The 16,508-nt window shown below is 46.1% G+C and overlaps 1 protein-coding gene across 4 annotated transcripts in view; it reads left to right on the top strand.

Annotated features, from left to right (window-relative positions):
- The window catches only part of SPAG9 (sperm associated antigen 9), an 82,768-nt gene that overhangs the window by 14,103 nt on the left and 52,157 nt on the right, over positions 1-16,508 (top strand). For all 4 annotated transcript variants that reach the window (XM_035104337.2, XM_035104332.2, XM_035104336.2 and 1 more), the window contains exon 3: positions 1,735-1,805. In XM_035104337.2, coding sequence (XP_034960228.1) covers positions 1,735-1,805 — 71 coding nt within the window. The remainder of the gene's footprint in view (positions 1-1,734; positions 1,806-16,508) is intronic.

Here is a 16,508-nt window from a genome sequence, read left to right as displayed (position 1 = left end):
TGCTTTGGTTTTGTCCAAAGAAAGCAGAAATGGCGAGCTGAAAATGGAGTACTTGTTCACAATAAACCTTTTTTTAAAAAAAACAACAACCAACAACTATGGTTTTGTTTTATGTGATGTGTGAACTGGGCCTGTGGAAGACAAAGTATTGATTTTGAACAGCACTGGCGATTCTTCTGTTTATGTGAGTGGGCAACAAATATCACCTAAAGTTCAGAAAATTGGTGCCTGTAAATGCAACTAGATGTAAATTGACTAACACTATATGGATATCTAAAGGACACCAGCCCTGCTTATAAGGCAAAGTTATCTGTTGTTGACTATATACTCAAGTTATTGACACCTTTTACTCTGCAGGTGTCTCTACATGTTGGTAAATTAGTAGTCCACTAGATGGAGCAGAAGCGGTATAGTTGTTGGATGGCTCAGTAAATAGGAATGGTTACATTTTGCAGCTGAGGACAAAAATGAAATGAATGGGAAAGATCTGCCTGCTCGGTTCTTGTGTTTCGTAGCTGCCAAGTGGGGAGAGTGGCTTGAAATGGACATGCATTATTAGTTGTAAATGTACTCTGGGTGTTGTTAAGGTCCTATATAAACTATAGGTCTGTTATGAGTTCTAAATACGTATATATTTTTTAAAAAAGAATGAATAGCACTTTCTAGAAAAAAGTGTCGCATGGCATCTTAATATATAATGGCTGCTATAATAGAGATGGGTTTAGTAAATTAGGGACCTAGGAGCCTAGGCACAATACATCTAAATACAGTGGTACCTCGGTTCTCCAACTTAATCCGTTCGACTCCCAAAACTGTTCGAAAAGCAAGGCATGGCTTCCAATTGGCTGCAGGAGCTTCCTGCACCCAAGCGGAAGCTGTGTCAGACATTCGGCTTCTGAAAAATGTTCGCAAATTGGAATACTTACTTCTTGGCGTTCGGGAGCCAATTTGTTCAGGAGCCAAGCCATTCGAGAACCAAGGTACCGCTGTATTTCCTAAATATACCATAACAGTTATATGCAATCCAAATTAGTATCTCATTTGATTTGGCAAAACACGACTCCAGCTGGTGGAGAAACACTTGAAAATTAGGAATACTAGGCGATGGTGGGTACTGTTGTGTCAGGCAAACTTGTTCACTCCATCCCAGTTTCTCTTAATTTCTTACTTTCTCTTGATAGTATGTGTGGACTGACAATGGTATGTTCTTGGTAACCTATTGATTTGATTGCCTTTATAGTACGTCTTGGCTCCCTTAATAATTTTTAGTACTGGGAGTGCACTTTTAGCATTACAAGAACCCTTGTGGTTGAATAGTCCGACATAGCTCTGTCCATTTGTTGAAGAGCAGCTAGCCTCCTTGTTAAAGGTGAGGGGGCAGGGTGCTTCTTCCGTGTCAATCAGGCCCTTGACTGGAGAGCTTTAGTGAGCACAGTTCCTTTATTCTTGTTGGGCAACTTGGACTTCTTCAAGAGCAGTGGAGATTGGATTAGGCCTTGACTCTGGGACTAAGTTTGGTGTTCTCTCCATATGCCCTGACCTGCTCAATGCTCTCTTGACAAAGCATTTGGAAGAAGAAGAAAAGCAGGAGCACAGTTTTCTAAAAAAAGAAAAAGAGCAGAGTTGGTTTCTGTATGAATAGCTTTGAATTGTGGAAACCGGAGATGATGTCAGTAGTCTCTGTTACTGTGGCTGTCAATGTCTGTTTCTGAGAGAATTAATTATCTTTTTCAGTTACCAGACTGGAAGAGAGGGAAGCAGAACTGAAGAAAGAATACAATGCTCTTCATTCAAGACATACAGAGGTAGGTAATGAGATACTCCTTGGAGCTGTGCTTTGAGAGGGCAGCTGTGCCTCAGGGACTTGGTATGAAGGGCATCAAGGTAGCTTCTACTGCACAAGTGTTTGCCGAGGGCTCTCTAAAGCTTTTGCTTTTAGCTTTTGGAAGGTTTTCAGTGTGTTCATTGGAATCCTTTATATTAAACTGTAGGGCAGAGACAGATTGATATTGGCAGCATGCATGATCCTAACCTGATGTTTGCTGAGATGACTGAATTGAGGGGCAGGGGTGGGATGCAGGCTTATTAGCATAGCAGGAAACCAGAGTTCCCTCTTACAGCTGAAGCTAGCTAGGGTGTCACATTAATTCCATACCTTATTAGAATAGTTCGTTTCAACTCTTTCTTTGCTTGAAAAGGTAGTCTGTCACCTTAGATCAGGCATCCCCAAACTGCGGCCCTCCAGATGTTTTGGCATACAACTCCCATGATCCCTAGCTAACAGGACCAGTGGTTGGGGAAGATGGGAATTATAGTCCAAAACATCTGGAGGGCCGAAGTTTGGGGATACCTGCCTTAGATATTCATGTCATCCATTATGTTACACGTGACTTAGAGAAAGACCTGATGATTAGCAGTCAAATTTCTTGAGGTATGCCAAGACCATCCTTGGGGAGTATAACTTACTTTTATTTTATTTTATTCCCCCCCTGCAGCTTCTCTGTTATATTACACATTTTGAATTTAGTACAAATATTCTTTGTTCAAAATTTTGATAAATTGAACTGCTTGTTTGCAAGAACAATTTGGTCAAGTTGATGTAAACTTGTATTAGAAAAAAGCCCTCTCTGTCGCATGGAAACCAGTAGGAAAAACTAAATTTTGTGACCAGTATTCCTTAGCAAACATGCATAATTTTGTTGGCTAAGGCATGTTTCATTATAAGGCCTTCTGACTTGCTTGACACATTTCTAGACAAAGGCAAGTGGGAGTTACACCAGGCCTCAGTGTTTGTTCCAACACCTCTTGCTCAGTAACAGATGTCACTTATTGGCAAATTGTAGGATGAGGAATTCTGAGGTGGCTGGTCCATCTCCCCGCCCTGCACTAAGTCCCTCTAGGGCTATTCAGAATAAAATGGCTGCCCATGTGGTTCTGTAGGGGCAGCCATGTATTTTCCTGTACAGTCTCCTTGGCAGAGTCAGCATGTTGTAATTTGCAGCTCCATTTTCAGTGTGTGCTGTTGTAGCAGATACAATTTTTAGCTGCTTAGAATAGCTATTACCTGTGAGGGAAGAAGAAAAATAGAAAAGGCAGCATTTGGAGAACTTCATAACAGTGTCAGTATTTGGAAAACTTGAAAAATCAGACCCAGGAGCTCTTTGAGGAAACCTGATTTTCTCGATCCATTTCAATCGGGGGTTTAGGCCTGGTTTTTGGCACAGAAACTGCTTTGATTGCCCTATATGATCTGTTGTCGGGTGAGGGACAGGGAAATGTGTCCTTGTTAATTCTCCTCAACCTCTCAGCTTGGAAACTTCAGCTGGTTCAATGACCAGGTTTCTCATTAGGACAAGACAATTTGAGCATGCCATGCCAATCCTGGCTCAACTGCACTGGCAACCAATAAATTTCTGGGCCCAATTCAAAGTGCTGGTTTTGACCTTCAAAGCCTTAAACAGCTCAGGACCACAATACCTCAAGGACCACTATGAACTGACCTGGAACCTGTAATCATCAGTTGAGGCCCTTCTTCGTGTGCCTCCTCTGTGAGAGATTCAGAGGGCGGCAACATGAGAACAGGCCTTTTCTACAGTGGCTCCCTGCTTGTGGAATGCTCTCCCCAGGGAGACTTTCCTGGCACCTTCATTACATAACTTTAGGTGCCAGGCAAAAACATTTCTCTTCTCCCAAGACCTATGGCTAATTAAACAGTCTAAGGCGTTTTAAACTGTGTGTGTTACTGTTTTTGTTTGTTACTATTTTATGTATTTTTAATGTTTTTGTCAACCACCCTGTGATCCTTGCATAAAAGAAAGTGATTTATTTATTTATTTAAAAATAAAAACCCGAAGGCAGACCATGTTCCAGTATGTACATTTGAATGCAGATTGATTGAATTCCTCAAGCCAACTCCAGATGTTTTGTGTGCCTGGTGATGTCAGCTGGAACATTATAGCAAGTAGCCAAAATGCAGGGTACAACAGCTTTATAGTTTTTGCTTTAAAGAGCAAAAGCAGTCTTTCAAAATAGTATTGTTGCCAATGCTGCAGCCTAGGTCCTGGTTGCTAGAAAAACCCTTGGCCATGAAAAAGGCTGTGAAAGGAAAATGCATGTACTGTTGGTGTTGATTGCAACCAGCAAAACCCTTTCCTTCCACAGAACTACTTATGTAGCTTATATGTTGAGTCGCCCATTGACAGATCTTGAAATTATGTGAGTGGACATAGAGAAAAGTACACAGTAGTAGAAGATAAATATTCAGCTTGATAAACGAGGATGAAGATCTATAGGTTTTTCACTTCATGTGATTAAGATAGCAAAGCACATTTGGCTTCTTCAGGAATATTGTGTAGGACCTTATTTATTTTTAATCCATTTTTTCAGACATCAGTCGTGAGTCACTCTAGGATATGTTAATAATTCTATACAGTGCTGGTAGCTGGCACTTGAGCATAAATGACAATGAGGGTTTAGTGAGCAGGAAGAGCCTGTGACAGGGACCAGTTCAGACTCCAAAGTTGCAGCAGAGCAGGAGGCCAGGAGACTTCTGAAGAACCCAGAGAGTCTCCTGCTGCAGCAAGCGCAAGATAATGAGGAGGGCAGAACAGAGACCAGAGGGAAACATCCAGGAAAGGAGGAGCCTTAGTAAGGGTGGAAGGCAGGGACCTTCTGTCCTGGCAACTGCTCCATATGGGCAGGACCTGCTGGGAAGTGTTGCTGAGTTGTATACCATTTCCTGGAATAAAGAGTTAACTTCACTGACAACAGAGCCCTGCGTCTTTCACGCTGACTTGTGTCTATGACTCCCACCCTGGCACTTGATATGTCTCATTCACTTGCACTTAGTACAGTACTTAGGAACCTAGAGACTGTAAGGCAATCTGATCCAGGGCTTTGTGGACAACAAACAGAAAGCATCTATGACTTCGGCTCATTGGGAAGATGATAGATACTCGTGTCAGAGAAGGAGGTGAACCCAGCTGTTCAGAATCAGGATTGTGTGCTGATTTAAAACAAAAAACAAAATCCTTACTGATATATTCACAGCTAAGTCCTCTTTATGTTGTGATTTAGTGAGGACAAGGCAGAAAGGGCTGATTCGAATGCTGCCTACTCTCATTTCTTGCAGGATGCACACACACAAAGTCTCTTATCCTGCCTTTTCTGATTTTTTAAGAGGGTCTTGAAAGCTGAGTAGCTTAACCTCCCACCATGCAATATGACTCATGGCTCTGTTTGCACGTTAACTGTGAGTTATAGTTAGTAGCAAACTATGACTTACCATAAACAAGCAAAAGACAAGCCTCTGGAATGGATAATTTATCATTATTGTGGACCATAAGTGGCAGAACAAGTTCTTCAAAAAGAACCACTTCATGGTAGAAGCAATCCCACCAGCAATAGATGAACAGACTTTCTGCCCATCTTCAAACTTTGAAGTGTATTTGCATGTCCCAGTAAGAATCAGCCACAGGTGATACCTTCACTTTTCATACACGTCAAGTACAGAGCATCGTTTCTTGGATTCACTAGTGCCCAGTGAGTTAATTAGACCATTAGCCATCTTGGTGGCCCAACTGGCTGGGACATCGTGGCATCCAGGGACACATGTTGGAAAGCATTTGGGAAAGTACCCCATTTTTCAGAGTTGTCTGCTCTAAGCTACAGTGGTACCTTGACATACGAATGCTTTGACTTCCGAAGGTTTCGACTTATGAAGTCGACAACCCCGGAAGTCTTTTCACCCCGTGTGGTCCGTGTCCGTGTGTGCGTTCTGCGCATGTGCAGAAGCGCAAAATCGTGCTTCGTGCATGCGCAGAATGGGCGCTTCGACATCCGAAACCCTCGACTTACAAAGAGCGCCGCGGAACGGATCGTCTTCGTAAGTCGAGGTACCACTGTATGTTGCATTTTATAAGAAGGAAACATTCAGTGATATCTTTGCTAGCTTGTAATCAATAACAGTATTGGAAAGCCATTGTGGTAGCTTCTGTACAACCAGCCAAGAGCGGGCTGAAAGAAATGGTTGTAATTACACACATGAAAAAGCCACCTTGGATCACTTGGTTATCTTGTCAAATCAGTTTGTGTCAATATCCTCCTCAATTCTCATCCTGATTCTGTAAATCATTAATGCAGAACAAAGAATAGTCTGGTTGACTGATTAGGTATTGCCTATGACATACTAGTAGAATTACTCCATGTTGATTCAGGCAATGAAAACTGTAATTTGGATGCTGCCTTAGTGCTCCTATTAGGAGCAAAAGAGAGAAGTTTCTAAACCAAAATAAATAAAAAATAAATAATGACATTAAACCAGTTGTGATTTATGAGGACTTAAGGTGTGATAGCCAGCTAAGTCATACTTTGGGTAGACCCACTGAAATCAATGGGCAAGTTATTGTAGTTTATTGATTTCAATGTGCCTATTCCAAGGAAGGCTTAGTTGGATATCATTCAAGGCTATTATTAATGTACGTCCAGCCTGGCAAGTGTAATTGAAAAACTTAAATGATCAAGACTTCATAAAAAAGAACAGAGCAGCAACTCTACAGCTCCAAGCTATGATTAGGATTAGAATATTGAAAGATCACATTTGATCTCAATAATGGAAACTAACATCTCAACTATTTTTTTTTAGGTATGCTCTCTTTCTTTGCTATGTCTGGTTACATGTGCTGATTTGGTTCAGATTTTCCTTCAACAGATGCAGCAGTGCAAAACCTGCTATTTTAACAGATATTGAGTAATTAAAAGGATTAGAAGGACTCATCTCTAGGCTACTTGTCATAGATTTCCCTACTGGAGAGCAGCCAAGTATGAACAGAATAATTGGTCGCAAGCACATGAATGAATTCTGGTAAAATTGAACCATTAGTTTTTAAGATGTGATTGGAAGAAGTTATTTTTTTTTGGGGGGGGGGATAATTGTGTACCACTGTCCAGTAGTTCACATTGATCAATCTCTGCCTTTTTGTGACTGTTGACCAAAGCTCTGTGTTTTGAATTTATATGACCACCTATCCTTGTTGCTTGAGTTATAGATTACTTCAGGTCAAGAAGGTGATAAATTTACACTGACATATATATGTCTTTGGGAGAGAAACAGATTGTCTAAGAACAGAACTAGTGAAATTATTTCTGTGTTAATGATTGTGTTTGGCTGTTTTGGCTGCAAAAGCCAGGGAAACACATAACTTGATTATTTATGAGCAAATGTGGTTAATGCTTCAATTTCCTCTTAGAAAACCCAAGTTTGATACCTGTCCTATCATACCTTTTGAACGTGTGTAAAACAATTTGATTTTCAATAGAACCACCATGTTAATGAAAAAAGGATAAACACATTTTTGAAATGGAATTTCCTTCCAGATCCTGGTAGGAAAAGGTTCTTTATAAGTTACACAGACCTTTCTCCCCAATATATTGAACTAGATGTATTAAATACCTTGTACTACAAGGATGCAGGAACTGTTGCTCTTCAAAATCTTGGGCTGTCAGCCCCAGTCGCTATGGCCAGGGGCCAGGGATGGTAGAATTGCTAGTACAGCACCATCTGGAGGGTGCTGGGTTGGGGAAGGTTGATGTATTCTTAATTTGGGGGGCATGGAAGGGTGGCTTGCAATAATAGCAGGTATGTATAAATTATTGGTTATGAAATGAGAACTAGAAGGATAATTATGTATTTGTTTTGTAAACTTTATCTTCTGTTGGATTGTTTTTGAATGACAAGCGGGTTACAAATTATTGCTCTTTAATATTGTGCATTTCAACATTAAAAAGTTTGGGCAACAATTGCAAATATCCCAGTGAGGTTAACTTAATTGAAGCCTTTACATTATCAGTACTGGCAAAGCAAAAGTCAACAATAGCGTCATAACTGTTGCTGTTCGCGGTGCTGAAAAGACAATGGAAGAAAAAGAGCAAGTGGAAGCCATTGTAACTATTCTTACACAGCTCTGCCGTACTAAGCGTATGTAGCTTGTGCCGCTTGTCTATTGTCTTGAAAAAGTCTTGCTACTCTTCCAACACTTGTCAGCTGACAATGGTTATCTGTAATACTGAACGAGTTTAATGGTTCATAGTATGGGGGTTGCAAATAAGCAGGGTTCCAACCATGAGCCACTGCAACTTGAGAAGACTAACTTTAACATATGCAACTCCCTGCTGTGTAGAAAGCATGGTTTCTCCCTACTACAGAAAACCTGTAACTGTATAGGATTTCAGCAGAAGCTCCTTCAGCGAATTGGGAACCCCATTCAGGATCCAGGAGAAGCACCATCTGTATCCGTTATGTATCCGTTATGAAGGTGTCGGTCTCCCAGACACAATTGAGATGATTGAAGTTGGAGCGTTGACAGATATACTGGAGCGATACAAATGTGCATAATTTTATGGCTTCTACTCTTCCCAAAATGTCAGGGACAAGTTAACACGCACCAGCAATTTTTGGAGTAAAGAGGAAATAGTTTGAGGGTGTTCAGCTTTGTAGTCATATGTGGTTACATGGGTTGGGGCAGGAAGAGATGCACTTTTTGAGGAACAGTGAAGGTAATCTTTATGCCTCCATAAATCCGAATCGTAATATATGACTCTATTCTGATATGGTTGGCTGTGTCTTCTAAAATCTGATATAAAATGGCATACATTGAAATTTTATTTATAATTCCTTTTAACTGTGCATCCAGTTGAACTCTCTTACATGCTTTATGGGCCATGAGTAAATCAGTTTTTTTAGACCCAATAACAAATTGTCTCAATACATTTTTAAAATCAGATATTTAAGAAAATCTCTTCCCGGCTCGCGGGGAGGAGATGTTGTGGGCACACGCTGCCTTCACGTCGGGGGGAATGGCTAGCATTCCCCCCAGCCCATTGGATATTCCCTGGCCGCGGCTCACCTGTGGTGCGACCAATCGGAGCGCACTGGGAGGGGCGTTACTTACCTATATAGGTGAGCCCGCAGCAGTAGCTCTCCCTCTTCCTCCGGATTCGGCTCACCTCACTTTTCGCTCTGGTGGATCGCTGCAGGAATCGCTGCAGTCTTCTCCTCCCATCGCTGAAATCACAAAAACGGTGTTTTTAAACGCCAATTTTTTCCCTTTTAGCCTAGCTTCGGCGCCCCGGACCGCAGTCCTGCTTTCTCGGCCAGCACAGCACAGCGCGCATCTTCGGAGGCAGGCTTCGGTTGCCTCCCCTATCCGGCTTCCACCCCTTGCGGGCCAACGTGGGAGCCTCCCCGCTTGCTCCGCACATTTTTGGGCAGCAAACTTCGGTTTTTTCTCTCCTGCCCGATTGCTTCCTTTGTGAATCGCCGTCGGAGCCTACCCGCCCGCCGCGCACCCGCGGAGCGTTCGTGCCGCGTTTCGTGTCGTGCGGAGAGCAAGCCCATTGCGTGCCCTGAGTCGCTGGTAGCGGCCGCCGGCTAGTACGGCTGTGGGGCTCCACCGTCGGATCCAGACCTCGCCCGCTCCGTTGTCGCAGCTCCTTGGTCTTCTCCAGCTCAGCGGCACCGTCTCATCAGCGTCGGAGTTCGTGGCTCAAGCTTCCTCCTACGCGTCGTTCGTGCCAAGGATCTTCACGGAAGCGCGGTATCGTAGTACCTGGGCGTCCCGATAGCGGGGGGGGGACCTTCTGGGCCTTAACGCTAGCTTGGGGTTGCCATAGTTACGCTCCAGTCTCTTCTCGCGATATTGTGGGATTTAGCTAAGATAGGTTGCGGCCGCAGCCTCCCCTCGGCACGGTCGCCATTTTGAGAAGGGCCACGTCGGCCTCGTAGGCGGCCATCTTAAGCGGGTCACCCTTGCCTCCCGAACCTTTTGTGTCGCGCTGGTTGGTTCCTTTAGGAGGGATACGTGCGCCAGATCAGTAGCCTATTGCGAACAGGTCTGAATAGGCTAGCTCAGGGCTGCTGTTGCTCCAGTCCTTCGGCCCGGTCGCCATCTTGTGTGTGGCCACGTGGCCCATCTCGGCAGCCATTTTAGGAGGGTCTTGTCTTAGAACAGGCTGATCCTCCCCCCCCCTGGTCCATATAGCCATTTAAATGAAAAGGTCCCATTTAAACAAAAGGAACCGTATACTGCAACTTTTAGGGGACTAGCTTGGCGTGTTAAGTTTCTCCTCCCCCCCCATTGTCCAAGAGGTATTCTGCTGCGCCCTTACTGCATAGTTGATTTCGAGACCCAGTCCGGACTTCCTCATTGTTTTGTTAAACCTAGGGAACTGTAAGCAGTTTCCCCACGGCATAATTTGGATTTCAGTTCACCCTGTTCACGTTACTATTGCAGCTTTTGCCAGCTCTGCCGGTCAGCTTTGATTTGATTAAGCGGTGGCATTTGATTGCTTTGCAATAAGTGCCTGCAATTCGAGAGTGTTTTGTGATTGTTCGGTGTTTCCTTCATTCCATAAAGTTTTTACTTAGTCTCTGTACTTGCATTAACTTCAGGCATTTCGCGTGCAGATTTATTTCTTCAATCAGTTCACCTAGGTATTCATCTCAGTGTATGGTCGCTTTAATCACTGTGTGGTACTAGTTCCGGGCAATCAGCTAGCATACTTGTTGCCCCACCCTTCTCCCTTTTCTTTTCTCTTTTATTTTTGTTCTGTTATAGTAATTGGTGCGTTATAGTCACGTTAATTCATTTTATCAGTACCTTAAGAGACATACTCTACTGACAATAAATTCACCAAATTATTTGGCTTAATTTAGCGGCTTTTAACAAATCGACGCTGCGTCATTAGGTTTGACCTGATCGCCTCGTAACTCCTAAGTGTTCGGTAATATATCACGGGAGCCGCTTGCTTATCATTTCTTAGTGTTAAGTGATTTGTCTGTTGCTATACTTCTTAACCTCACTTGCGGAGTTTGCTCACCCAGGCTACACCGGACTTTACCTCGGGCTTTCGGGGTTCTCGATTGACACTAACCTCCGTACCTATCCTTTGAGTTTTAACCGGGTATCTCCATAGGGAAGGAGGCCATGGCTCCTAAGCGCAAGCAGGCAGCATCCTCGGCTGTACCCGCGAAGAAGCGTGCAACGACAACTTCTAGCTCTAATGCTCCCGCATTTACCACCATTTCTGTTTCCCCTGAGACAATGGCTAACCTTTTTTCTGGCTTCCAGGATTTCTTTCGTCAGGTATCAAGGCCTGGGTTTGCAATGCACGAACTCCCTGCCGAGCTGTCTCAGGATTTCATTGAGGATACACCTAGGGAGGACGATCCGCGTCCCGGAACATCTGCTTCGTGTACCGCATCCGCAGCCGGGCGCATAGGAACTAGATCCCAAACCGCTTCTACTGCTCCAGCAACCCCCCCTAACCCTTCGGGCTCTGGCTCTGCTACCGCTAGTGGCAATAATTTTGCTTCCCAGTTGTCCCTAGGAACGCCTACTTGTCTGCGTGACCTCTCTCAAGGCACCCAGACTAGGTTGCGCCGAGTGTCTTCTGTTACCACCTTTGATGGCGAGAATCAAGATCACGAGCCGGCCACGGCTCCTAGGAGGGAGGCGAATCGGTCGGAGAAGGCAGACGGTGAAGCCGCCAAGGGAACCGGCAAGAAGAAGACCAAGAAAACCAAGCATACGGATTCCCACGATGACTCAGGTACTTCTTCCTCTAGTTCTGAGGATGAGGCCTCCACTTTGGAGGGCTACTGGGGTGAGGGAGAGGATCTCGTGGGTCTGCCGGTTTGGGCGCATGAGAGACGCGCAAACTCGCATCGTAAGACCTTTGACGGTACGCTCGAGTGGAAAAATGGTGCCCTGGTCCCAGACGTTAAGAAATCAACATTTGTATCCTCAGATTTCATTTTAGGAAATCACCTGTCAAATAAAAAGAGGAACAGGATACTAAATGGGGATTATGTGGATATCTTTACCCTTCTTCCCCCAGCTAAGATGAAAGGGAAGGGGGAAAAGAAACCCTCTTACGGAAAACGTAGATATCGTGAACCTAGGGCGGAGCGAACCTTCGAGAACTGGCTGGATGGTTTTCAAATCTATATGGGCACCATCGTAGCCTGCTATCCGAAAAGGGCCATGCATCTTCTGGCCTATATGGCCCATGTCAGGAAAGCGTATGCCCTAGCCGGTGAAGGCCCTGCATTGCTGTATGACGAGGACTTCCGTAGGAATGCCTCTCTGTTGTCTAGTACCAGATGGGACTTAAGGGATCAAAATTTCTGGGGGGAGCACGTGGGCCCATACATCGAGAAGAAGCAGCCAGACGTATCCCGATCAGCAAAGCCTGAATTTAGGAAATCAACCCGTCGCCTTGTGTGTTGGGAATTTAACAAAGGCACCTGCAGTAGGGCCTATTGTAAATACAGCCATGAGTGTGAGAAATGCCAGGGTTCTCACCCCGCCACGGCCTGCTTTAAAGGCCGGCAGCCCTTTCGAGGGAGGCGTGGTAATTTTCAACAGGGATCCAGGGGCGGATCAGCAGCCGCACAGGGCGCATCTGGTAACCGCTACTGATCGATCCTTGGCATTGGCTTACACCCCAGTTAGACTTGACCCCCTTAAATCTTTACTGCAACATTACCCTAATAACGCAGCAGCCAAATATCTATGGGAAGGTTTTTCCTCAGGTTTTAGAATCCCAGTCGCTATTCCCCCCCGCTCAGGTGAACCACCTAATCAGAAATCAGTAAAAGAGATGCCCGAAGTCGCTAGAAAAAAGATATCAAAGGAGGTTGTTGCAGGAAGGGTTGCCGGCCCATTCAGCGCACCTCCGATTTTGAATTTACATATTTCTCCATTGGGCATAGTTCCTAAAAAGAATCCCGGTGAATTTAGACTCATTCACAATCTTTCTCATCCGAAAGGTTTCTCAGTGAATGATGGCATCCCCCAACACCTGTGTACAGTCAAGTACGCCTCCTTCGATCAGGCTATCAAACTTATTAGGCGGTTTGGCAAGGGTGCCCTTCTAGCCAAATGTGATATCGAATCAGCCTTCCGCCTTCTACCGGTACATCCTCAGGATTTCAGGTGGCTGGGCTTTAAATTTGAAGGGGCGTACTTTGTGGACAAGGCCATGCCCATGGGCTGTTCCGTGGCGTGTTCTGCATTTGAGACTTTTAGCACCTTCCTGGATTGGGCCCTCCGTTTTAGAACAGGTTTGTCGGGTGTCACACATTACCTGGATGACTTTCTCTTTTGTGCGGAAGCTACTAACAACGATTGTGCTTACCTCCTAGAAGCCTTCGCCTCTTTAACTGCATATTTGGGCGTACCTCTGGCCGCTGAAAAGACGGAGGGACCGGTGTCTACTTTAACATACCTGGGTATCGAATTGGACACAGTAGCTCAGACTTCACGGCTACCAAAGGAAAAGTTAGCAGCTTTAAAGCAGACTATCTCAGAGTTGCTACCCCTTAAAAAAGTAACCCTTAAACAGATCCAGTCCCTCCTGGGTCATCTCAATTTCGCCTGTCGGGTAGTGTCTCCTGGGCGCCCCTTTTGCGCAAGATTAGCAAGATTATCGGCAGGCCTTACTAGACCTCATCACAGGGTGCGCCTTAACAAGGGGGTAAAGTCTGACATGGAAGTATGGCTTGAGTTCCTTGAGAATTTTAATGGGGTGTCCCTTTGGCAGGATAACTTGAGGCTCCAGGTGGATTTCCAGGTGCAGTCTGACGCTGCTGGCTCATTCGGTTTTGGTGTTTATTTCCGCGGCCGGTGGTGTGCGCAACGGTGGCCACCCGGGTGGCGGAATAAACCTATTACCCGTGATCTAACCTTTCTAGAATTTTTTCCCATTGTTGTAGCTGTGCACTTATGGGCAGAGGACTTCAAGAATCACCGTGTTTGCTTTTGGACGGATAACCAGGCCGTCGTTGGCGTCCTTTCCAGACAATCCTCCCGATCACCTAGGGTTACGGCCTTGCTACGTGCCTTCGTCCTCCTATGCTTAAAACAAAACATTTATTTCTCATCCAAATTCGTACCAGGTGTCAATAATGATATTGCGGACGCTTTATCTCGTTTCCAGATGGACCGCTTCCGCTCTCTAGCACCAGGGGCTCAAGAGTTGCCGGAGGCTTTCCCGGAACACCTTTGGAATCTTGGGAACGAGATGTCTTAGAGGGAGTATTGGCGTCGGTTGCCCCTTCCACTCTTAACACCTACAAGAGAGCTTGGTCCGGTTTTAGTAATTATAGAATGAAAACATTGGGGTCAGGTCCTAATCTTCCCCCCAATAAGCAAGAGGTCCTGATGTACCTAGCACACTTAAGGCGATTGGGCAGGGCTGCAAGGACCCTTCAAATTCAAAGTGCGGCCATTTCATTCTTTAGTAAAGCTAGCTATTCCATTGACCCTTGTGCGGATTTCTTAGTACGGAAGGCTCTTGAGGGTTGGCGCAGGCTCCAGCCCCCGCGTAGGGATTGCCGCAGGCCAATAACTTTTGACATCTTGTTGAGAATTCACAAGCTCCTCAGGGTCCTTTGCTGGTCCAAATATGAGGCCAGATTGTTCTCTGCGGCCTTTTCAATCGCCTTCTTCGGCGCCCTTAGGGTGGGCGAAGTGGTTTGTGAGGGACCGGCCAATAAATTAAGCAGGGGCATCCTGCTCTCAGATATATCATTATCCGGCGAAGAGTTGGTAGTCTGCATTCGCCAATCAAAGACTGACCAGCAGGGAAAGGGTACCTTAATGCGTTTACCCGCTACGGGTCAGACCGGTCCTTGCCCTGTAAAGGACTCTAGACGTTTCCTCCATCTGAGGCCCCCTTCGCCGGGACCCCTACTGATTCACGCAGACGGTTCCCCCTTAACGCGACACCAGTTCACACGCGTCATGCGCCGGGCAATCTCGGCCTGCGGCCTAGCCCCCTCTGAATTCGCAGCCCACTCCTTTCGGATTGGGGCCGCCACTACTGCGGTACACATGGGTTTGTCGGCCGAGAGGATTAAAGATATGGGCCGGTGGAAGTCCAAAGCATACAAGGGTTATCTCCGCCCCGCTAAGTAGTGTCACCCTTGATACTCGTGGCGGTCATGCTTATGTCTTCTTTTACTTCACTTTCAGGACAGCTAGTTAAGATCTGGATGGTGGGCCATAGCATCATGCATTGGGCCCGGGCACGCGCTTGCGAACGGAACATCGGTCCCAATCTTGGGCTCCCACGTTGTTTCAGAATCACGTGGATCACTAGACGGGGCATGCGCTGGTCTGAATTCCTACCAGCCGTATTGGCCAAGATTGCCGTGTCTGGTCCCCCCGACTTCGTGGTTGTGCAACTTGGCGAGAACGATCTGGCATATCGGAAAGGCCAAGATTTAAAATGGAATATATTTAAGGACTTTGACGAACTGTTGTCCGCTTGCCCTACCGTGACCATCTGTTGGTCTTCGTTGCTCGAAAGGCGCATCTGGCGCGATTGCGTTTCACCAGCCGCTGTGAACAGAGCAAGGAAGTTTTTGGATCTGGCAGTGGCCAAAAAGGTCCTGGCCTTGAATGGACATGTGATACCACACCCCGCTATAACCTTCCGAGAGGAACGATTCTACCGCGCTGATGGTGTACATCTTTCGGACGATGGCAATGACGTTTGGCTGGCTGATGTCCTGATGGCTATTAGGTATTGGTTGCGGAAGTAGAGGTATTGGCGGCGAGCCCATTCGGGCCCGATTGGCGGTAGGCATTGGATTATCTCTAGAAGGTCCGGATGTGGTGGGGAGGATGCTGCCATCACCTCCCCAAAACGCAGAGGGGTACTCCCTTAAGGAGTCCAAGGGGCGTTGCCAAGTCCGAAACCGTGGAAGGTGAGGGCCTGAGGGCACGCCCCTTTTGGTGGCCCCAGACTGGGTACCTAGTTGATGTGCATCGCAGGGCCCATTCTACGGTGGTTAACCCTTCACAGACTGCCAGCAGAGCGGGCTGGAGTCAGATATAGTCGGTTAGATCCAATGCCTATGCCAATACCTCTTTTTCTTCCGTAATCAATAAAGTTGTGGCCTATTCGACCCATTAACCTTAAGCTATGTGTCCTGTGTCTTTATTCCTTCCGGGGAGGCCGCGTGTATTGCCACACAAAATCTCTTCCCGGCTCGCGGGGAGGAGATGTTGTGGGCACACGCTGCCTTCACGTCGGGGGGAATGGCTAGCATTCCCCCCAGCCCATTGGATATTCCCTGGCCGCGGCTCACCTGTGGTGCGACCAATCGGAGCGCACTGGGAGGGGCGTTACTTACCTATATAGGTGAGCCCGCAGCAGTAGCTCTCCCTCTTCCTCCGGATTCGGCTCACCTCACTTTCCCACCCACCCACCCGTCAGGCAGGGTTCTTCCCTGACGTTGCCTACGGACTTCGGTCGGTCGCCTATTGGGGCCGGGTAGGAATTTTCCCACCTGGTTAATTGGCTCAGGCCAGGTGGTTTTCGCCTACCTCGTGGTAATCGTCACAACTTAGGTTTTGGCGATAGGCATTGGATTATCTCTAGAAGGTCCGGATGTGGTGGGGAGGATGCTGCCATCACCTCCCCAAAACGCAGAGGGGTAC

This window comes from Zootoca vivipara, chromosome 2, assembly GCF_963506605.1.
Source record: "Zootoca vivipara chromosome 2, rZooViv1.1, whole genome shotgun sequence".
Taxonomy (NCBI): Eukaryota; Metazoa; Chordata; class Lepidosauria; order Squamata; family Lacertidae; genus Zootoca; species Zootoca vivipara.
Note: the sequence above shows the minus strand (reverse complement) of the source record. Positions and strands in the feature narration are given on the sequence as shown.